Source organism: Xiphophorus hellerii, chromosome 16 (genome assembly GCF_003331165.1).
Source record: "Xiphophorus hellerii strain 12219 chromosome 16, Xiphophorus_hellerii-4.1, whole genome shotgun sequence".
Lineage (NCBI taxonomy): Eukaryota > Metazoa > Chordata > Actinopteri > Cyprinodontiformes > Poeciliidae > Xiphophorus > Xiphophorus hellerii.
This window is the reverse complement of record NC_045687.1, coordinates 24,713,488-24,735,276: the sequence shown is the minus strand read 5'-3', so window position 1 is coordinate 24,735,276 and position 21,789 is coordinate 24,713,488. Positions and strand designations below refer to the sequence as shown.

The window sequence follows — 21,789 nt, the reverse complement described above, 5'->3', positions numbered from 1 at the left end:
GTGAAGGATGCACAAATTGGGAAAAGAGTTACTCTGAGGTGGGGCGCGTGACAACGTGGCGGTATCCAGCCAATAAGAATCTATCACGAAATACTTTCCCGCTATGTGCCACTTTCTATTGGTTGGAATTTTCTTCAAGGCGTCGGTAATTGGTTAGCCACAGAAGAAGTCCCGCCCCTTTTTCTTTGTTATTTAAAGAAGCAAAATGCCAACGCGGACCTCTGTTCTGTGAGCTGTTCTGTGGGAAGGAGGACCGTTCTGCTGCCAGAGAGCTGGTGAGCTTTTAAACTTTGTTGCAGATACTCCAGCTTACTGTTAGCTTATTGTTTGCTTTCCCCCACATCTAGTTAAAGATGTCATGGTTCCGTTGGTACCCTGCTCACAGTGCAGGCAGGAAGCAGGAACGTTTTCAATGATGATAATTTGAGGCTTTCAGGAAACTGAGTCTTTCTGGTGTCAGTGTGAGCTGACCCTTCACCTGCCAGGAGCCAACAAGTGTTTTAAAAATGGCTCAAGATGTTTTCTGTCTGTCTACTAGAAGTTTCTCTATGTTGATGTTTTTAGCATTAGTTGATCATATGCATTGATTAACTGATCAGCATGTCTGAACATCTTTTATACAAACTGGACTTCTGGTAGTTTGCCTGTCAGAAATATGCAGACGATCAGTGATAATCACAATAATCATGAGAAGCAGTTCCAAGCCCACCAACTGAGAGTGGCAAAGATCAACTATGCCTGGAAATTTCCAGAATAGTTGCTGGGTTTTTTTTCTCTAAGGTTGTTCAACCTTTGATAACTGTGTAGGCCTCAGTGTTCATGCTGATGCCTGTGGCGTTAAAATCAGAAGAATGGACAAGTATTTCATGTTTGGAAGGATTGTCAGGAAAGACCTTCATCTAAACACAATAATGTGACATGAAAGTTTCCTAGGGATAAGGAAGAATTTCAGGGCAAAATGAACAGATTTAGTGAAAACCAAACTGAGCATGTCAACATGCCATCATGTCATGGTGGTAGAACAGGGGCTGATGGGCTTTTTCAGGCGTTGGCCATGAAAACCATAAAGGTTTTCCAGTATTTGCACAAATGTGTTGATGAAATGTAGAAGAGAAAGAAATATCGCTACCTTTCTTCAATTTGTACAGTTTTATATAGATTCAGGGTTACTTTCTATCATAAAGAAAAAATGTTCATGGCAGTAGTAGTTATTTTAGTGGCTTTGTCTAAAGAGAAGCACTGCTGGGCTCTGATTCTGTTTTTATAGTCTAGAAGTTGAAAGGCTTACAAGTAAACCCATCCATCCATTTTCTTACACCCTTGGTGTCTATCTCCAGTGAACGTTTCGGGGCGAGAGGCGGGGTCACCCTGGACAGGTCACCAGTCTGTCGCAGGGCAACACAGAGACAGACAGGACAAACAACCATACACACACACACACACCCAGGGAGAATTTAGAGAGACCAATTAACCTGACAGCCATGTTTTTGGACTGTAGGAGGAAGCCGGAGAACCCAGAGAGAACCCACAGCATGTACAGGGAGAACATGCAAACTTCGTGCAGAAAGGCCCCGGGAAAGAATATGCCTTAAACCTTGCTAAATTTAGTAGCATTTAGTGGTTATTAGTCAGAATATAATTAATCTTTATGTGTTTTGCCCAAAAATGTTTGCAATACGCTAATATCATCTAATTAGTGAAATGTGTTCTGGCCTGACAGACATGTTGCCAGCTGTACATTTAAAATGATTCCTTCATCAGTGATCATTGCAGCTCCTGTCGTGGCTCTTTGTGTTTTTAATCATATTATCTCCAAACTGCTGAATTTATCAGTCAGAAAAAGTGCAAACAGCCGTTTTTTTTTTCTGCCAGTGGACCAGCAGTGCTTTGGTATACCTTGATACTAGTAACCCAAACAGACCTACAAGGGTATTGTAAGGTCAAAGGTGAGACTAGCTGCCTTAATGCTGTGTTTGGACTTTAACTGAGCTGTAAACAGAAATGTGTGTGATAACTTCCAGAAAATGAAGTGATGCATAGAGATCCAGACGTTTTCTCATTGATGAGGCCCAAAGGGAAAACATGACTCAAATGAAAGCTTCAGGTTGGTTGTAGAGCTTCCTGGATTGGTGTGGAGTTGAATATTTTGCCTTATTTTTATGAAATAAAATGTTGTAAAAAGTTGCTTGTTGTCTTGGCTTGTGTTCGGATCATATTTCAACCTGGTAAGTTCCAGATGCCTGACACAAAACATGGTGTAGACGACGTAGACCGAGTCGACCTGGAGATGTAGGAATATTCAGTCATGTCTCATGTCCTTCTCAGAATTTGAATTTGCCATATTTTCTCTATTTTTTTCCCTCTTCATACCTCAGTTATCAGAAATCGGCCATGATGCTGCTGAGTTCACTGGCGTACCTGTACTTCCTGGCTGCCGCTGCTCTTGCCGTCCCTGCTCAGGAGAAGCGGGTCCATCACCAGGCCGGTCTGAGCGACCACGTCCACGACGACAGTCAGAACTACCAGTATGACCATGAGGCCTTCCTGGGCAAAGAGGAAGCCAAAACATTCGACCAGCTGACCCCTGAGGAGAGCAAAGACCGACTGGCGTAGGTTCTGACAGTCCTGGTCCTATAGAAAAACGATCATTAATCAGTAAGATCAGAGTATTTACTTTCTGTCTTAACGTAGTTGTGATGTTGTTGAGCTTTCTTTTATCATTTGGTGACAAATCAAAACTTACTTCTGTGAAATTGATCTGTGTAAGAAATGAGCTCAATAAAATATTTTAGACTTTCAGAAATAAACATGTTTGTCAACAGACTCTGTGTCGTTTTCAGTGACTAACTGTGAGTCTCGTCTCCTCCGACTTCGTCTCTACAGGAAGATCGTGGACCGGATCGACACGGACAAGGACGGCTACGTCACCCACCCAGAGCTGCACCAGTGGATCAAGCACAGGCAGAGGAGGTACATCGAGGAGAACGTCAACAAGCACTGGAAGGACTACGACGAGAACCGGGACGACAAGATCGCCTGGGAGGAGTACAAGAACACCACCTACGGCTACTACCTGGGTAAGACGAGCTTCCTGTCTGACTTCCTACTTCACTCGGTCTCATCTGACAACACTGAGCGATAATCAGCTTGGGTAGTTAATCGCTAATAGTCAGGACTGAACAGAGTTTGTAGAATCAGTTCAGGCCGCTTTCTGTCCAGGTGAGGAGTTCAGTGACGTTGAGGACAAAGACACGTATAAGTCCATGCTGGCCCGGGACGAGAGACGCTTCAAGGCGGCCGACAAAGACCGTGACGGCATCGCCACGCGCGAGGAGTTTACTGCCTTCCTGCATCCTGAGGAGTTCGACTATATGAAGGACGTAGTGGTGCAGGTAGAGTTCAGTCCTGACACCATGGCAACAGGCCGGTCTCTCAAGAGTAACACCTGGTTTTGCCCAGTAGAATTTGATAAGAAAATTAAATTGATCTGCTTGTGACTGTGGAGCCAGAAACATGAGTGGACCTGAAGGGGCCAGTGGAGCTCAGGCTGTGATGTAACGAGTGGAAAAAATAGTTCAGTCAGTTTTATTCAGTTGGCCACGTTATGACTAGTGTATGCAGTTATATATGCTGTGACATATTGGCCTCATCAGTTGTAAAAATGACTGCAAACATTCAAAGACATTTTTCTTTATTAATCAGAGTGTCATAAAATAATGGGGGCAGTTACTTTTGACATTTACATCATGTTATAATGTTATTCCCTCATTAAAAACATACCTTAGGTGTTGCTTTAATCATTTCATGCATATTTGAGAAATCCTTTTTAATCGCCATGGCAACAATTCAGCTGTGCAAAACGTTGGGGGGCGGGGGAAGCTAGCACCACTTTTTAGGATGAAGCTTCTCCGCAGAGCTGCAGTTTCCAACCTCACAGAACAGCAACTCCCCACTGAGCTCCTACAGACTAGCCAGCAACAATTAGCAAACACCTGGTGGAACTGCACATCTGCCGAGTTCATTATACGACCTACTTCTGAGTGCACTGCTTCTAAGAACAATGTTAAAGGCTTGAAGAAGAAATGTTGTTGTAGCCAAAGGGAAACATCAGAGCAAGAGTGCTTAAAGAAACAGAGGCCCAAATTCAAGGCATTAAATTGCACAGCCATATTTCTTTTAGGTCATATTTAACATAAACAGCATTTTCAACACTGAACTGAAGGTCACATAGTTACTTGATTGTGCTATAAAATGGCACTATGTGCCTGGAAAACACACAATACTGGCCCTTTAAATGAAACTCAGTAAATCACTTTGTTCTCTCTACAGGAAACTATGGAGGACATCGATAAGGACGGTGACGGAAAGATCAACCTATACGAGTATATTGGTAGGTCAGCCCTGTTTCCAGTCTGACCAGTGACCTCTGCACTGGAACCAGCTGGTGCTCATCATGTGTGCCCTCACCAGGTGACATGTACACAATGGAGGATGGCGAGTCGGAGCCTGACTGGGTCCAGACTGAGAGGAAACACTTTGGAGAGTTCAGAGACGTCAACAAGGTAAGAGCTGCTCATACCTGGAACATTTCATCATGTCTTAAAACGTTACCGTATTTTCTCAGGATTTGATGTGACAGGCCAACACAGTCCTGTATGATTATAAAGGGGAAGAACAATAGGAAATGGTTTGTGATCTTTTTACTTTTTACAAAAATCTCCAGGGAAATGTTAAACTGTTATTCAGCAACTTTAGGTCAGAACTTTGAGTAGGCCGTTCTAACACATGGATTTCCTTTGATCTCAACCACTATAACTCTGGCATCACCATGGTGATAGTGTGTCCAAACTATCACCCTTCAGCTGTGCAAAATGCCTTGATGGACAGAGTGCTGCCTTCAAGGCACAGCTTGTCCTGCTAAGCTTCCTCCTCACATAGAAGCTCTCACCCACTTCTCTCCCACTCAGCTCCTTCAGACTAGCCAGCAGCAATTAGCAAACATCTGCTGAAACTGTGTATCTGTTGAGCTTATAGGAGCTACTTCTCAGTGCAGTGCTGGTTAAGTTGTTAACAAGGTAATAGAGGAGCCATCCCTTACAAAAGAATCCCATGAAATCACATGTTTTCACATGGGAATCACATGTTATTTTACCACTAAACGTTCCAAAATCACACATATACATGTGCTTTCACATTATTCACACATCATTCACATGTGAAAAGTTGTATGAACCACATGTGTGGTTTTCATGTGGCACGTGATTTTCATGTGATTTTTTTGTAAGGGATTTTGTGATTACTTCCTGAAGGTGGAGTTTCAGAAACAGCAGGAGTTCTTAAAGAGACAGAGGCCCAATTTAATCGAATATGACTTAAAAGAAGCTGGAGTTTCAATTTTTTATTAAGAAAAAAAAGCTTTGTATAATAGAAGACAATGTATTGATACTTGATGGTGTACTTTCATAGCACAAGGTGCCTGGAAAATACATAACACTGTCCCTTTAAATTGGAGTTTTTCAGTCAATCTTTTGATGAGGAACAAACCAGTCAGTGCTGGTTTTTGTCCCATTTTTTTTGCTGGTGACTCGATGCTACCCGTCTCCTGTTCTGCTGCTGCTGCTGATTCTGGTCCAGTTCTGTCCAGCCAGATAAAATAAGGTTCCGTCTTCGTTCATGCTGCAGGACGGCTACCTGGATGCTAACGAAGTGGCCCAGTGGGTTCTACCAGGAGAGGTGGACCATGCTGACAACGAGGCCAAGCACCTGATCCACGAGACCGACACAAACAAGGTAGATGGATGGTTGCTTAGAAACAGTACATTCATCCCCTAAGTGTGCACTTAAAATGTTCCACAGCACAGTTCACTTTTGGGTCAATCCAAACAGACCAAGGAATCAAAGGATCTCTTTACTTCCTGTTTGATCTGTCTGGCTGTGATTACATGACGCCAGATTAATATTTCTACGACATGAATTAATTACATGACTTGATAAAATCAGAGAAGACTTTTTACTTTTTCACCAAAGTTACAGTTACTGTTATCTAAATGACCGATTTTATTCTCTAGTTGAAACATGGAGTCAAAATGTTGCAGGTTTTCTCATATCAAGTTAGAAAGATGGCAAATCAGCTGTTGAATCACATGGCTATCTCTGCAAGATGCTAACTTTACAAAAGCAAACATTACGGTAATATTACCGGTGTTCATGATTAAAACTGAATCATTTTGTCTGATTATGTTTAGTTTCTTTGCTTTAAGCCAGAACCTTCTAAGATCAACTTAATTAGAAAGTTTAATTTTCTACAGTTGTAGAAATAATTTTAATAATCTTACTCATAAAATAATGTCAAAGCTATATTATACTGTTGCAGTTGGTTCATTTTTTATTATAATTTTGTAAAGAAATCAAGTCGGTTTAGTTTGGTTATGGATTATTTCCCTCTTTAATTTCTCTGTTTTGTTTTTAGTTAATATTTACTTTAAAACTCAACATCTGCTCAGATTGTTTTTAGTTTGGTTTCTCTTGCTGGTTGATCTAAAAAACTAAACATCTATTTTAAAAATGTTCAGTTTCTAGAACTCATTACTGTGATTAAGTTGCATATTGAGTTAAGTGACAGGTTAAAATCTAACATTTTGTTTAGGACTTTGACTCGACTCAGGACCTGACTCCAGACATTACAGACTCGGTTCCACCTCTGCTGGCAGCACAGCGATGTATAATTGCTTAATTGAATTAATTACTAATCATCTTCTCTCTCTCTCTCTCTGTTCTTCATCCCTCCTTTCTCCTGCTTCCCTTAATCACCTCCCAATCAACCCATGTTGGATGAAATGCTGTAATCACTCAACAGGACGAGAAAATCACCAAGAAGGAAATTCTGGCCAATTGGAACATGTTTGTGGGCAGCCAGGCGACCAATTATGGTGAAGATTTAACAAAGAAACATGACGAACTTTGATGAAGTGTCCTTTGGACGTTTGGGGGTGGGGAAGAAGGGTTGGTTAGACTAGGTTCACTTAAGTCTCTAAAGTTTTGACTCTTCATTATGCGGCAGTCTTGGTTAATCATGCCCCTTTATTCATGTATGGAAGGTTTGCAACTAGAGATGCACTGAGGAATCAGCAGATATAAGCAGTAACCTGCTGGTCACTCAAAAATCCTGCTTTTTTTTTTTTTTTTTTTTACCCTGATCAGGGATTGAACCTTGCTAAGCACTACCAGGTCTCGTTGATGCTCTTTGTTGTGGATGTAGTTACTGAGAGAAGACTCAAAGTGCTTCTCACGTGTTCCTTATGTGAGAAGCAGTTCTCACATAAGGAACATGTGTTTATGTTTTGAATTATTGCCAACTTGAAGAAGGAGCTGGCAGTTTGAGCAGATAACAGGAAGGCTGCACTAGTAAAGCAGTGTTTCTGCTCATGTTGCAGAACATGCTGGCTTTTGAAATGTTAGCAAGCTTTTGGAAATCTCAGTGATCAGGTAAAGAAATGCATTCTCTAAAGAAAAGACACAGATGGTTGTTTTCTTGCTAGTTTTCGGCATGAGATGCAAAAACACACTAAATGTGAATTCTGTCTTCTTACAACCCTGTTTTCTAGGAACTGTTCTGTCAGTGTGACGTTGCCTTTGCATGTTCTTAATGACTGCTCATGGCAGGAAAGCTAGAAAAACACATTATTAAATTCTGTTCTTACAGTTAAACTCAAAATTATTCATACCCTTGTCAGAACTTTCAGGGTATTTTTTCCTGAAATGAATTGAGCAGCTTGTCAGTAGATGAGCACATACTCAGCATGAGGAAAACAACTCAAACCAGTCGACTGTCCATCGATGCTACGTGTTCATCCAGGAGGAGAGGATGCTGCTGGTCAATCTGCTGGGTTTCCTTGAAAACTGTTCAAATAACAAACTGAACTTGGCTGCATTGTTTGACCAGAATCAGATCAGAATGTCTACTTGATTTGCCAAAAAAAAAAAAAAAGTCAATTCAGTCCAATCACACAGACAGACTCAAAGGTCTTGAGGTGATATGTTGTGAATTGGTGCCATTGAATTGAATCAATGTTAACGATAAAGGTGGTACCAGTTTGGGTGAAAAAGTCTGACCTTTTCACATCTTAAAAACTTTTATCCTTCTCAAAACCTGGAAAATCATCATTTCCATTACAGCAGTCAGACCCATCTTATAAAAACTGAGCAGCTTTTTGCATATTTTGTCTAATAATTGTTGATGAGCTGAAAGGCTTTAGAGTTGGACAGTTTACTGACCTTCACCATCACCTTTAACTCCCTTCATAGATTCTGTCAGTGCTGCCTCTCTGGCTGGGCCGCTACAAAATATTAATATCACCCCCAATCAGATGAAACATGTTAATAAAATCCCCAAAATACTGTTCCTCCTGGAAGAAACCTTCTGCCAGGAGTATGAATAATTATGGTCTTAACTGTATTCCTTCCTTGAACGACACATGAAATCTGTCTCTGCATTCTGATTGGTGCATCTCTGCTTGTAGCTTCCAGACCCGTGCTACAGGAAGCAGTCACATACTGTGTATGTCAGGACGGTAATGCTGAAAAAGAGGCTGAGTGGATTCTAATAGGAAGCAATATTCAGAAGAGAGGAAATAATTTCTATTAAAATGTAACTTGAACAAGTTAAGCCATTAAAAAGGGCAGAAATTGGAGGGGGGGAAAGAGGTCAATGATGGACTTTGTTACAGAATTTTTATAGTTTGACAATTAAAGTCTTTTTGTACAAATATTTGTGGTGTTTACGCTGTATTGTATGATTTTTGTTTTGCTTTAGTTACTCAGTAAAGAAGCTCATCAACCTGTGAAGGTTGGAGGTTCACTGCTGCAAATCTGAGTCATTAGATGCAATAATCTTCATTAAACTGGAATAATATAATTGAAAGGTTAATTTATTCAGTAACTCGGTTCACACACAGAACTAGATTAATTCCACAAACTGTTTTCAAGCCTTTGTTTGTTTAATTCAGATTTTCAGCTTCCAGCCAATGAAAACACATTTAAGATCAGAATATCACATCCTCATCTGTGCCTTTCCAAATAGAACTAGTGTTCTAGAATCTGAGGCGACTCGGAAGCTTGTTGTGTTTTAAAAGGTGAGTCTGACAAAAGAAAATCACATCATTACACTCTAATAAAAACATGTATGAACAATTAGGAAATGACACTTTTTGTATTAATCAAAAGAGGCTGTAAATGGTAGGAATATAACACAGTTTTGCTGGAAGTAGAGCTCTATGTTCCATTAAGAAAGTTCTCAAGAATTTAAAACAAAATATTTCATTGCTAAAATTTTTTTTTTTTTAATTTTCCTCAACGAGTTTCACTTCAGGAGCTAAGGTTCTCCTGACCCATTCAGTAAAGTAGAATTATTAATAATGAAAAGTCAAGTTATTTCAGCGAAATAACTGTTAATTATTGTATTATGTTAAACAATCGCTGTAGATAAATTACACACAGATGTTTTCCAGCTTTTATTCTTGTTAATTATGACTATTTCCCACTTAGATGTAATTTGAATATTACATCAGACCAATAAAACGGGTATTTTTACAAATGTAATGTGGGCAACAAAAATTATGTTTAATACATTAAACATAAATATATTTATAAATGATACTTTTAATCTGACAAATGAGACACATTTAATTTTATTGAATATAACTGTAGACCGAAAGGAAAGGAATCCTTCATATGGCTGCTCTAGTAACACAGACCACAAGGATATCCGACACATTTAAAACTAAGACTTCAGTGTTTTTTTTCATCCAGGTTTATCCACTTTATTCTTACTGGCTTACTGGGGAAACGATTATGGGTCTTACTTCCGGCGCCCACCGGAAGTAGCAGTATTTCATTGTAATTTGTTTTTTTTTTTGCTAGTCTATATTCATGATAGAAGTTACATCTCTCTTTTTGGTTATAATTCAATATTTAGTAAAACTTGTTCACGGACACACCGTCTGCTATCACAGAGCGTCTCACTACAGATGATCGTAATTGTGAGTTTAATCACAGGGAGCGACAGGAACACGATCGTTACGTTTTGTGACGGACTGACTGTGAATTAGCAGCTCGTTTCTCTGAAGTTCTGACGGTAATAAAGAGAAAAGCAGAGAAGCTGGTCAGAGATCTGAGCTGCAGGTTTGTGCCGACAGTATAAAACACCAGAACTACATAATATTAGCTTGGTGTGATGTGAATTTTATTTTTCGTTTGAATTTTAAAAATAATAAAGTTCATAATCTGAGTCTTTATCATTATGACTGGGCCAGCAAAATCTATTTATAAGACAAAATAAAATATCTGGGATTATTTAGTCCATCACAACCAGAACCTCGAGGTTCTCCGTTGCTGAGAAATCAGCAGAGAAATGACCGCAGCTGCTGCGCTCCAGACCGTAATACGGAGAATCTCCCCACTGGACCAGAACCGAACCGAATCACACATTAACCTGTTAGAGAGCAACTTGCCACTGGAAAGTGTCGTAAGATGCCCTTGTGGAGCTCGGGTAAATGTTGTGCTGTTCGTGGCTGTACTAATAATTTAATAATAATAACAATAAACGTTTCGTTTGTGTGTTTTGAACGAGCTCCCAAAACAAACATTTATGGGCGCGGATAAATCACGCAAAGCCTCATGAAGGCTAGGAATAAGGTGAATAGGATAAACATGTTAAGTGAAAACCCAGAATTGAACAGAAAAATGCCGTTTATGTCAGGTATGAAGCTGATGAGACGCATCCATTGTAGTGACGCCCACCAGTCTGGGGAACGTCCGTTAGAATGGGTGCGGTCACGTGACCAGTACAGGCGTGGAAAGGCTGAATTTGAGCCCAAAATTCAAGCTGCTGCAGGGTTTAAAGACTCACTCAGAGCACTGACATGTTACTGACACGCTCAGGTCCAGTGAGTCACATTCTGTACATTAGTTCAGAGTTCTAGCACCACAGGTTTCTCCAACACCAGTTCTATAAACCTGCTTCTCTGCCTGGGCTCCACTCACACAGAGCTGTGTATGATCAACACCAGGCAGTGAGAGGGATGAGGATCTGTTCACTCCTTGCATCCTCTTGGCTATTTGCCATAAACATGTAAATGTCACATCAATGATCGTCACATTTTCTGATTCCCAACAGAAAAACCTGTTTTGGTGTGTAATATGTGTAGAGTGAAATATAAATGAGTCAGAAGAGTTTGTTGGGAATTATCGGAGCCAGTGTAGTCCATGCCTGAACAACAACTGACTTAATTTCATCCAACTGTTGCTGTTTTGCAGACTAACTTAAGTGGCGTCAGGAGTACGTTGTGCCGTAATTGTCAGACAGCTGACGTAAACTGCTTGTGTGTGTAGAGGAATCTATCAGTAATCAATCACATCAGTTCGAAAGCCTAATAGATTTATGAACATGAAATGATATAGTTTCAGTGGTTCAGTCATTTTTATAAACAGTTCCAGTTAGTTTTACACCATTAATTACCGTTTTATTTTAGTTAAAAAACATTTTCTCAATGTCAATTTTTATTTCACTTGGTTTAGCGATCTATTAGAAGCGTGTTTGTAATGTCATAAAATGAGGTGTGAATATTTATGCAAGGTTCCGTACAAGTTGACTTAAACGTAAATCCTCGTGTTTTCCTCTGACGTCATTGTGTTCTTGTGAAGGATGTGATGGAAAAAAAGTTTGGAGACTTTAAAACCACACACTATGAAATAAAAATGTGTTGTGTCTCTGCTCATCAGGACGGCCGCCTGACTCTGTCCGAAGTGCTCGACAAAACAGACTACTTCAGGACGAGCACAATCACTGACTATGGAGGCATGAGGGTGGAGGAGCACGACGAGCTGTGAAAAAACAACTCCAACTGGACAAACCTCATCTGACCCGACACTTAGAGCCCACCGTTATTTTCCTCACGTTAAACATTCAAACTGTACGAAGGCAAGTAATCATTCAGGAAGTGCTTGGCTTAAAAAAATTTTTTATTTACCATTTCATTCAGAAAGGTCACTGCATCCACTCAAAGAAAAAAAAACAAAAAACACAACACCCAGGAACTGTACGCTTACAGGTTGCAACGAGCTGCAGAAATCTTCCACAGATGCATCAGGCTTTGACACCTCATTGAGCTGCTAATGCGTCCTCATCCTCACATCCTCATGCCTGCATCACTGGACGGGCCTCTTTGGCTCTCAGGTCAACTCCAGAGCCTGCGAAGCCGGTTCCACCCTGGGAGGAAACACAGACAGCTGGAGCTCAGCTACACACAGACAAAGCTCTCACAGGGAGACAGAGGAACTCTGAACACTGCCTAAGGCTTCCTCATCAAATGTGTTACTGACTATTTTTGTAACTCAAGGAAGAACAATTAAATTTCATCCAACTGCTCTCTTTATTGTTAGTAGCAGATTTTTCAGCTACCTACCCTCTGCAGTGGGACGATGTCTCTCTCTGTTAGTTTGGCTCCAGACACGGGGTCAGTCATGTCCTTCTTTATCAACTTCTCCACACACTCCTGAGTCACTACAGTCCCTCTGAAACAGTCAGTCAGGAGAATCAGTCACCCTGTGGTAAGGCTGAAACATAGCACTTGATGTGCACTGCAAAAACACTAAATCTTACCAAGTATTTTTGATTTAGTTTCTAGTTCAAATGTCTTAGTGCACTTGAAACACAACAAAGCTAAGTTAGTTTCGGAGAGATATAGGCGCCAGTCATTCCTTATTATTGTTGAAAAAGTACCAGTTCCACTGGCAGGTTATTTCACTGTGTTATAACTGAAATAATCTGTCAATAGAACTAGTACTTTTTTCATCAATTTTATTGACTTAACACAAGCTTCTATATCTGGTTGAAAAGTTACTTGTCAGTTAGTTTAGTTGTATTTCAAGTGCACTAAGACTAGAAACTAAATCAAAAGTACTTGGTAAGGTTTAGTGTTTTTGCAGTGTGTGACAGTAATGGGCGAAACACTCACGAGGGTCTCAGGACGACGCAGGGGACACTGTTACCCAGAGCGTCTCTGGTCACTGCACACACGTACCTCTCCTGGGGGCAGAAAGCAGCAGACTAGAGTGAAACCCTGCTATGCTCCAAACTGTTCTATCTAAACCAGGTTTGTTTTCCAGACATGGTTTGTCTGGTTTTTCCCCCCCCCTTAGTGTGAGCACAGACTGGTGAGTAAACTGACCTGGCGGTTGAGCAAGGCCACCCTGTCCAGGCTTGAGTCCAGTGGGGTGAAGTTCACTGGGATCAGGTCGTTCATCTTTATGGGTCGCCCAGACATGGGACACAGCACAGCTTTACTCTGACACAGAGAACACACATCGTCAGAGTGCTGACATGAAGATGAGTTTCAGCCGGAGGGTCAACCTATCCTCTCTTTAGAGCTGTGCCAACAGAAAGGTACACATTAAATCCGCAGACACTATGACATCCATGCAGAAAGCAAACAGCTGAACCCGCAACAGGCTCCAGATCATTTACACAATCTGACACCAGCAAGTGGCTGAGGAAGGAGAGCAGAGCAGAGTGGGTCACATGCTGCAGGAGAGAGTGGATAAAAGGAAGCAAATCTGCTCTTTCATCCCTTTAATGCATTTCCAAAGTCATGCTCTGTCTCACACACACAGATTGTCTTTCTAATGTCACAGGGACTTAACATTGACTTCCATTCGTTGTCATTTCTCTGACCCAAAACCTAAACTCAATTAACACCTAAACCTGACCCCTAATTCAAAATCAGCATTCTTATGGGGTCCAGGCTTTTGGACCCAGATGGGGCAGTTGGTGCCCACAATGCATTATTTGTTAGGAAAATGGTCCTTCCACTGTACTAAAAACAAAAACACACACACACACACACACACACACACACACACCCCCCTACACACACACACACACACACACACACACACACAGCAGCCAGCTGCAGGGCATCTGCATGAATGGATCAAAAGTTCCACAAACAGAATGTTGAGAGCTTTTCTGGGTGAAGCACATCTTAGAGCAGCTAAACAGTTTAATTATACACCAAACAGGCATAATATTATGACCACTTGACTGCTCTGCAGCTGTGCAGCCTCATATGTGCAACAAACTGTCAGGCCTGGATGACATGACTAAAAAACGTACCACAATATAAGCGTTTCATATCAGTCAATATTCATAATTCTTGGCTTGTTTTTTGTTTCAGATATCTGGACTCCTGCGAAACTGTTGGTGTGTCTTTTCCTGTTTTATCCAGTTTTCACTTCACGCCGCTGTTTTTATTTTTAAACAGTTATGAGGCTGCTGTGCAAGTTACGCAACATGTTGTTGCTAGGTAACCAAAAAGTGAGTGAGTTAGTTTATGCTAGTCACATTGCTTAGCTAGTCATCAGAGGTTGAGCAGCTAAAGCCTTTCCTCTGCCTGCATCTCCCAGAATGCTGTGCTGGTCTGGATCAGAGTTCAGTGAATATTCTATATATTGAATATTCTATCAGCTGTATTATCTGTTAACGTTGATCATGTATCTAATTTATCTGTGATCATGTATCTGAATTTTGACACCTTTCTATCAGAACCAGCATTAAGTTCTTCAGTAATCTGAAGACTTTAACACAGCAGCTATGAGGACTAACAGTTTAATATAACCCCACCCACCAACAGGTGCCATGATGTCAGTGGTCATAATGTTATGCCTTCAAGGCAGGAAGCAATTTTTTTCCAGCTAGTGTAATAAAAATAAAATGAGCTTGTTTTATTGAAATGACTAATTTTATACATATAGTTATGAAATGTTTCTGCTACTAGGCAACAAGCTAACTGGAAAGGCGGGTATGATGAGTTACTCCAGAGGTGGTTGCCATGGTGAGCAGGACTTCATCAACAGATGAATGGAAGACAACATCAAAAATAAAAACAACTGAACCAAAAAACAAACAGCAGTGAAAGGGGAATCCTACTGACGGGTTTCTTCAGAAGGGTGGGCTTGGACTCTGGGGTCAGACAGGGGATCCAGAAGCTGGGCAGGCTCTGGCTGGAGGAGGGGGCCGGACTCGCAGTGGACGCCTCTCCTGAGCTGCTCGCTTCACTCTCCTTCTTCTGCCCTGAAGAAAAAAAAAAGAAAGAAAAAAAAGGCATACTTTAACCTGGAAGGAGGCTACAAATTCTGTTTAACGATTCAGAATCAGCGCTGAGTAAGAGTGGCACCGGATGTGAACGGGTTGATGGGTTTGGACACGATGCTGTTCTCGCTGGTCTTAAACCTCTCCACCCTCTGCCGTTCCTCAGACTTGGACTCCAGCTGGTTGGTGCTCTTCAGAGCTTGCTTCTGCTTCTCATACGCCTGCCGGGCCACAGAGGGAACATTCACACAAGAATTACTGAGAATGTTTCTTAGTACTTCCTAACTGCTTGTTTGAACTTTGGCACTATTCTTTCTAGCTGTGATTGGACACTGGTGAGATATGGGCGTTTCTATGGTAACAGGTTGGGAGTTGATAACATGAGTAGCACCACCCTCAAATTTTTCCTTTTGATGAAGAATAGCTCAGGTTATCCTGAGCTATCCTCTGTAGTTATGCTGCTATGGGCATAGGCTACTGGAGGACAAACTGACCACATTATTCTACTACTCTCCATTTTTGAATTATTCGCTGTAATTTCAGCTTTTAACAGTATGTTCTCTGTTTCTTCCAAGCTTCAGCAGGTCTGGTGTTCTGTTTAGCTGTGACTCCTTCCTGGAGGAAGAGATAATGGTGCCAACAACTTCATGTTCTCCTTCTGCATCTGATGGACTTAGCTCCGTGTTTCAGAGTTTAACCTGGCCGAGTTTCGAGAATAGAGAAATAAACTGAACTGAATTGATGTGCAGCAAGACTTCCTACTACACAGTAGAATTATGGACTATGTTTGTCCCAGTCATTATGAATTGATATAATTGTGGACACAACTAGTAGAACCTACAGTAGCTGTAGTTCCTGACAATAAGCATCTAGCTGTGTGATGATCTTACCTTCATCTTTTTGGCTATTTCTGTCTTCTGGTGCAGAATGTATTCAAGAATGGCCTGCTTTTCATACAAATATCCATCTGGGCTGTGGAAAAAATAAACAAACATTACAGTATGTATGTATGTGTGTGCACGTGTACAAAGTTACTTGTCACTCTACAGCAAAGTACCACAAACATCAGCTATCAAAAATAGAAAAATCTCTTGAAGTACAACAAAATGTCCGTCTTGATTAAACAATTAAACAATGTCTGCCTGCCAAGAGTGAGTTGAACTTTTGTCTCAGTGGTTCTATGTGCTCTGGATATATCTGACCTCCGCTGTTTTCTGTGCTCCTTATTACATACGATGAAGCCATAAATCATAACCTGTGACTGTGTGTGCATGTGTGAGAGTGTAGTGGATCTGAGAAAGCATCGTACGTCACCACAGGGTCCTGGCAGGGCTGCAGGGACAGGCAGCAGCAGTCAAAGTCTTTGATAGCATCTTTTCCCAGACGGACGCTCTGGGTTCCATAACCAGACGCCGCTGAACAGGATGATATTGACACAGCATACCAACAACAAAGTCAGCAGGAACACTTTACAGATAATTTCACTAAATCTAGAAAAAGTTCTGTATAAATATCTCAATCCAGTTCACGTTTCGGTATCAGGAGGTTCTGAAAGGAGACAGGCCGGACCAGGACTGTGTAAAGGTCAGAGTTCAGCTGCTCTGCCTTTCACTTCAGTCCTGGGCTTGTTCCTCATTATTTCCTGAGGATGTTTTTGTTCCTTTGGTGACCAGTAAACATGATCCCACCACAAGAAAGAAATAGATCAATCAATCGCATGACACGTTAGAATGAGCTCAATAATTTCCAGCTAGACAACAATCGGTAAATAGAAGCTTCCCTTTCAATGTCATTAAAAAAGCTGAAATTTTGAAAAATGTTGGAAACATTTGACACCCAATATCAAATATTGGGTGTCAATAGACCTTTGCTGCTTGTTTATTTATTTTGGATACTTCCAATGTTTTCCAGTTCTCCTGTTACACGTTCTTTAGAAATTAAAGTCTTTTGATCTTTGAGAGGATGTACTTTATTATTATATTAGTTGCAAAGTTGCAAATGCTCTCAAAATGCCAATATTATCATTTATTGCAATAATTTATAGGACAATTTATCATCCAACAAAATGTGTTATTGTTGACAATTCTTCCTAGCTAAATTTCAGACATGAATCCAAAGATAATAAACAACTTAGTTTATCATTTCAGATCTATAAAATGTGAAATGATTCGTATCATTGCTAAAGTAACTACATCCCTATATCAACTATATCAGTTAACAGTTTGTAAACTCCGGGACTCGATTTGGGATAAACAGAAGACAATGAATGGATTTAGGTTCTGACCCATCCGCTCATTATTATAGCCACCCTCACCCTGTCTGTTGATCTGGTGTGTGTTTAGCTCAGGATCCATTAGTAACACCATTAGCCAACAGATGCTGCTGCTGAGTGAAGCTCACCTGTGTCCTTCCTCTTCTCATGGTAAGTATAAACAGCTCCGGCTGTGCAGTTCTTCCCATGTCGAGTCATGTTGTCGTTTCGTTCCCAATTTTACCAGCTGACAGCTACAGAAAGTATCAGCTAGCGTTAGCTGCTAAAACTCAGAGACTACGCAGCAATGTGCGGTGGCTTTATAAGGATGTAGAACTAGAGAAGGGCTTCCTTTGGCGGGTAGCAATTCAACAATGGTCCCATAAATGATCTTATTTCTTGGAAAATTACTCTAAATAAATACGTTATGTATTCTAGCTGTGTTGTTTCCTCCTTTTCTTTTTCCCTTTTATTTCTTCTTCTCTCAGTTTTCTAGTGGACAGTTTGTAGGCGCACACCGCCACCTGCTGGATTAATGTGAGTACTTATCACATGGTACTCAGCAACAATAGACCTCAGATGGTTGCTCATTTTCACCATAATAAACATAGTTCTGATTGTGTGATGAATTAGTACTTGAACTATTTTTTCCTTCTGTTTTCCTCCCAATGTTGTTTTTTTAATGTCTTTTACTGAAACAAGCTTTTTCCATTTAATGACTCTGATGAAGCTCTAAAATACTCGTAGAGAACTAAATACTAAACCGAAACACTTGCTCCTTATTTCCCCAGAGATCTCATAGTCTGAGTGAAAATCCTGCTAACCATGGGTATTTTCTCTGACTCCATTTTTCTCTCTGTCTGCAGCTCGTGCTGGACCTCCATCAGCAGAGGTCGCTGTTCCGCGCAGCTTCTATCACCGTTTCCCGCCTCAACAGTCAGTCAACCGACTTGCTTCCACCTCGTAAGAGTCACTTAGCAGCAGCAACATAACAGTACTGGCCCCTGCTATGGCCCCTGTACTGATGAGATAATACTAAATCAGTTTCTAACAATGATACGCGCTGACATGGAAAATTAATTTTGGACCAATGACATTTTTTCCCTCCGCAGTTTTACTTTCACAAGGACTAAAAATGAAGAAGTTGTTTTCCTGGCTTCAGCCACATTGAGACAAGATCACAGTTTGCCTCACTTAATATATTAAACAATCCCCTGCTTTTGGTTTCATTCTTTTGTTCTGTGCCACCCTTAAAAACCCTGTGGTAAATTAGGTCTAGAACAGCTACTGGCTATATGATTAGTTGAATCCTGTGTTTTCTAACCAAATGTTTACCAGCACAATGGAATTGGAAGAAGTATCTCTTTAACAGATGGCTTTCTTGTTACGGCTGTGCGTTTTATGAGTATAGAGTACAGTATAAGTATTTTTTTAGCTGGGATTTGAAGCAGAAAACAAAACAAATTTTAACATTTACATAAAGTACTATAGTACTGATAATGGTCACACTTCAGACTTCAGATGGTGTGTTGTTGCCAGTTAGACAAATGTTTTCAAATGTTAAAGAGAAGTAGACATTTTCTTTTGCCAATGACTTAAAAGTGAAATCATTCCACACAGTGCAAATTCCATTGAATACACTGAATGCACATGCAACCAAATAATCTCCTGATGGTAATTAGCGTTTAATTTAATCGAAGCATAGCTGGAGCTGTTCTGCTTTTGGCCTCAGAGTTTATTAGAGACCATCAGAGAATGAAGAGCAGCATGGAGACCAGGGGATGCAGCGCCGGGTCAGGGAGAAAGCTGTGGAGAAGCAGGGTTAGGCTCCAGAACTGTATCTCAAACACTGAACATCTCCCACAGCTCTGGTCAGCCTGTAATCTGGACATGACATAAAACAGGGGTGCCAAACTCCAGTCCTCACGGGCCGGTGTCCTGCAACTTTTAGATGTGCCTCTGCTGCACCACCTGAATAGAATAATTAGGTCATTAGCAAGGCTCTGGACAACTTGTCTACACAAGGAGGAGGTAATTAAGCCATTTTATTTCAGTATTTTGTACCTGTAGCACATCTAAAATCTGCAGGACAGCGGCCCTTGAGGACTGGAGTTTTGACACCTGTGACATAAGAGGTAAATCAAGGACAATCCTGTCACCTATCATAGGCGACTGTCAAAAGGTTTAGATCACAGGTGTCAAACTCCAGTCCTCAAGGGCCGCTGTCCTGCAGTTTTTAGATGCGCCACAGGTACAAAACACTGGAATGAAATGGCTTAATTACCTCCTCCTTGTGTAGATCAGTTCTCCAGAGCCTTTATTACCTAATTATTCTATTCAGGTGTGGTGCAGCAGAGGCACATCTAAAAGTTGCAGGACACCGGCCCTTGAGGACTGGAGTTTGACACCCCTGGTTTAGATCAAAGCATTCGTGTGTGAATGATCCAGTCAAAGTCCAGACCTAAGTACAATAGAACATTTGTGGTAAGATTTAGAAAGTGATGTTCACAAACACTCTCCATTCAGTCTGACTGACCTTGAGTCAGTCTGTACTGTAGATCTGTAAAGCTGTTGGAGACTTTCATCAAATGACCTGTGACTGGAGCTGGAACTGCAGCAGAGTGTTGACATATACACACTCAACTAAAATACATAAACGTTTGAATGTAAAACAGTTCAGCAGGTATGAATACTTTGAAAAGGCACCGATAACATAATGTCATTTAAGGACATCTTCCAACCTGCTTCATGTGTTGAGAGGGACTTAAAGATGCCACTGCTGTGATTGAACTGACTAGCTGGGCAAAGGAGATGCTGCTCCATCACTACATAACGAACACCTGCTGGAAATCAAGAAAATGTGAGTCACAGGTTGGTGGTGAGAAAACCGGTATTGTGCTGAAGCGGCTGTGATGGTCGCAGTGCCTGACTTTCCCTTATAAGTCTTGTTTTATTCAGCAGCATTTCCTGTCTGTCTGACTGAGCTTCCTGTTTGCAGATCCATACAATCGTTTCAAAGCCACCGCATTCACTCAGTCGGATGGCTGAAACCTGACAGAGCCTACATGCCAAAAACAGGAAAGCAAGGGCAACTCTTTCTGCAGAACAACCTGCTCTGAAAGAAAGAGATAAAAAGAGCTAGAAAGACAGACAGAACGAAAGAGGAAAGAAAGGAAATAAAAAATCAAGCAAGTAGGAAAGAAAAAGTGATTTGTTGCCTTTTTTCTGCTATATTAAGGGAATCTATGTTGAGAACAGTCAAAAAGACAAGAATATGTAGAGAACAACAATAACACAGTCAAGCAGGACTGATGGATCATAACAAACTAAACCCAGGAAGAGTCTCATCTTCTCACACAGATAAACTCCCTTGTTGCCCTGCGGCCACCGTTGCAGCAGGTCCAGACTGGACCATATAAGGTCTGACATTCTAAGACTGTTTCACTGCTTTGGAAATGCAGTTTGGAGTTAATGAGCTGGTAAGAATGGCAAAGCTGATGCTAAACAAGATAATAAGTTGAATCAGACTTCTTACATAAACAGCTATCCCCCGTGGATGCCCCACCCAGCAGTTAACTCAAGACCACTTCTCTTTATCTGCACGCTTTGAACTTGAGGACTTTATCACTGCATGTACAAGACATCTTCTTGGTGCGTAGCACAAACATGATTAACTGAGATATACCAGTAAAAGACACATTTCTACAATTCATCTGATCTTTCTAAGGTTTGTATTCCTTTAAATGTGTTGATCTGATTTGTGACAGACTTTTGATTAACCACACATGGCATGACAGTTTGATCAGAAATAACCCAACTCCATTGGTTTCACTGTACACTATCTTAGAACCGAGTTCTAATTAACTGTATCGACATGTTAAAATAAGACTTTGATTAATATGAAGTAAACAAAGTTCTTTTGCGCCTCGTGACGATAACGTCTTATGGTTGTTTTTTTCCCACCCCATGCTAAAAACCATAAACTAACTCCAGTTGCATGTTTCAAATAGGTGCATCTTTATTGCTATCCAATGATGTATGTCTTTCACTAACCAATCAATCAGGTTTATTAGTATTTCAACAACAAGGCAGTTCAAAGTGTTTTACATAATGAAAACTCAAAAAAGTCCTAAAAACATCATACAAGTGTATACTGACTGTAAAACACAAATGGGTTATGAAATATAGCTTTCCATCACAAGATTTTATTAAATGCAAGGCCTTCAAAATGTGCGCAGAGAAAACGACTGGTAGGTTTGAATTGTGTTTGTTTGGGCCAATCACAACATGAGAGGAACAAGAATCCAGATGACCAGAGGAGATTAATAAATATTTTTGGCATATAAGCAATTTTTGACAGATTTTGAATGGTTCAAGGTAGAGATAGGTTGAA

General features: G+C 40.8%; 2 protein-coding genes across 3 annotated transcripts; one reads left to right on the top strand and one right to left on the bottom strand.

Annotated features, from left to right (window-relative positions):
• The first annotated feature begins 168 nt into the window (after positions 1-168).
• On the top strand, positions 169-12,431 carry rcn3 (reticulocalbin 3, EF-hand calcium binding domain). Of its 2 annotated transcripts, none has more exons than XM_032587349.1 (8): positions 169-275; positions 2,376-2,609; positions 2,884-3,077; positions 3,220-3,392; positions 4,330-4,390; positions 4,471-4,562; positions 5,683-5,790; positions 11,779-12,431. In XM_032587349.1, exons 2-8 carry the CDS (start codon positions 2,392-2,394, stop codon positions 11,884-11,886), a joined length of 954 nt encoding a protein of 317 aa, XP_032443240.1. In that variant the 5' UTR covers positions 169-275; positions 2,376-2,391; the 3' UTR covers positions 11,887-12,431. The 2 variants fall into 2 exon arrangements, with proteins under 2 accessions (XP_032443240.1, XP_032443239.1); XM_032587348.1 differs by lacking the exon at positions 11,779-12,431 and adding an exon at positions 6,857-8,767.
• Positions 11,998-17,873, bottom strand: nosip (nitric oxide synthase interacting protein). The gene is made up of 9 exons (XM_032587350.1): positions 17,546-17,873; positions 16,455-16,560; positions 16,036-16,117; positions 15,231-15,366; positions 14,988-15,127; positions 13,227-13,343; positions 13,014-13,084; positions 12,462-12,570; positions 11,998-12,265 (listed from the first exon to the last, which is right to left on the bottom strand). Exons 1-9 carry the CDS (start codon positions 17,613-17,615, stop codon positions 12,194-12,196), a joined length of 903 nt encoding a protein of 300 aa, XP_032443241.1. The 5' UTR covers positions 17,616-17,873; the 3' UTR covers positions 11,998-12,193.
• Between the last annotated feature and the right edge of the window lie 3,916 nt (positions 17,874-21,789).

What these genes read in the sequence shown, in the direction of transcription:
- rcn3 (XM_032587349.1), top strand. Translation starts at nt 2,392, where the DNA reads ATGATGCTGCTGAGTTCACTGGCGTACCTGTACTTCCTGGCTGCCGCT. An exon ending in TGAAGGACGTAGTGGTGCAG is followed by an intron (nt 3,393 to 4,329) that starts GTAGAGTTCAGT and finishes TTCTCTCTACAG; the next exon opens with GAAACTATGGAGGACATCGA. An exon ending in AGTTCAGAGACGTCAACAAG is followed by an intron (nt 4,563 to 5,682) that starts GTAAGAGCTGCT and finishes TTCATGCTGCAG; the next exon opens with GACGGCTACCTGGATGCTAA.
- nosip (XM_032587350.1), bottom strand. Translation starts at nt 17,615, where the DNA reads ATGACTCGACATGGGAAGAACTGCACAGCCGGAGCTGTTTATACTTAC. An exon ending in AAATAGCCAAAAAGATGAAG is followed by an intron (nt 15,367 to 16,035) that starts GTAAGATCATCA and finishes GTGGCCCGGCAG; the next exon opens with GCGTATGAGAAGCAGAAGCA. An exon ending in TGCGTCGTCCTGAGACCCTC is followed by an intron (nt 12,571 to 13,013) that starts GTGAGTGTTTCG and finishes TGACTGTTTCAG; the next exon opens with AGGGACTGTAGTGACTCAGG.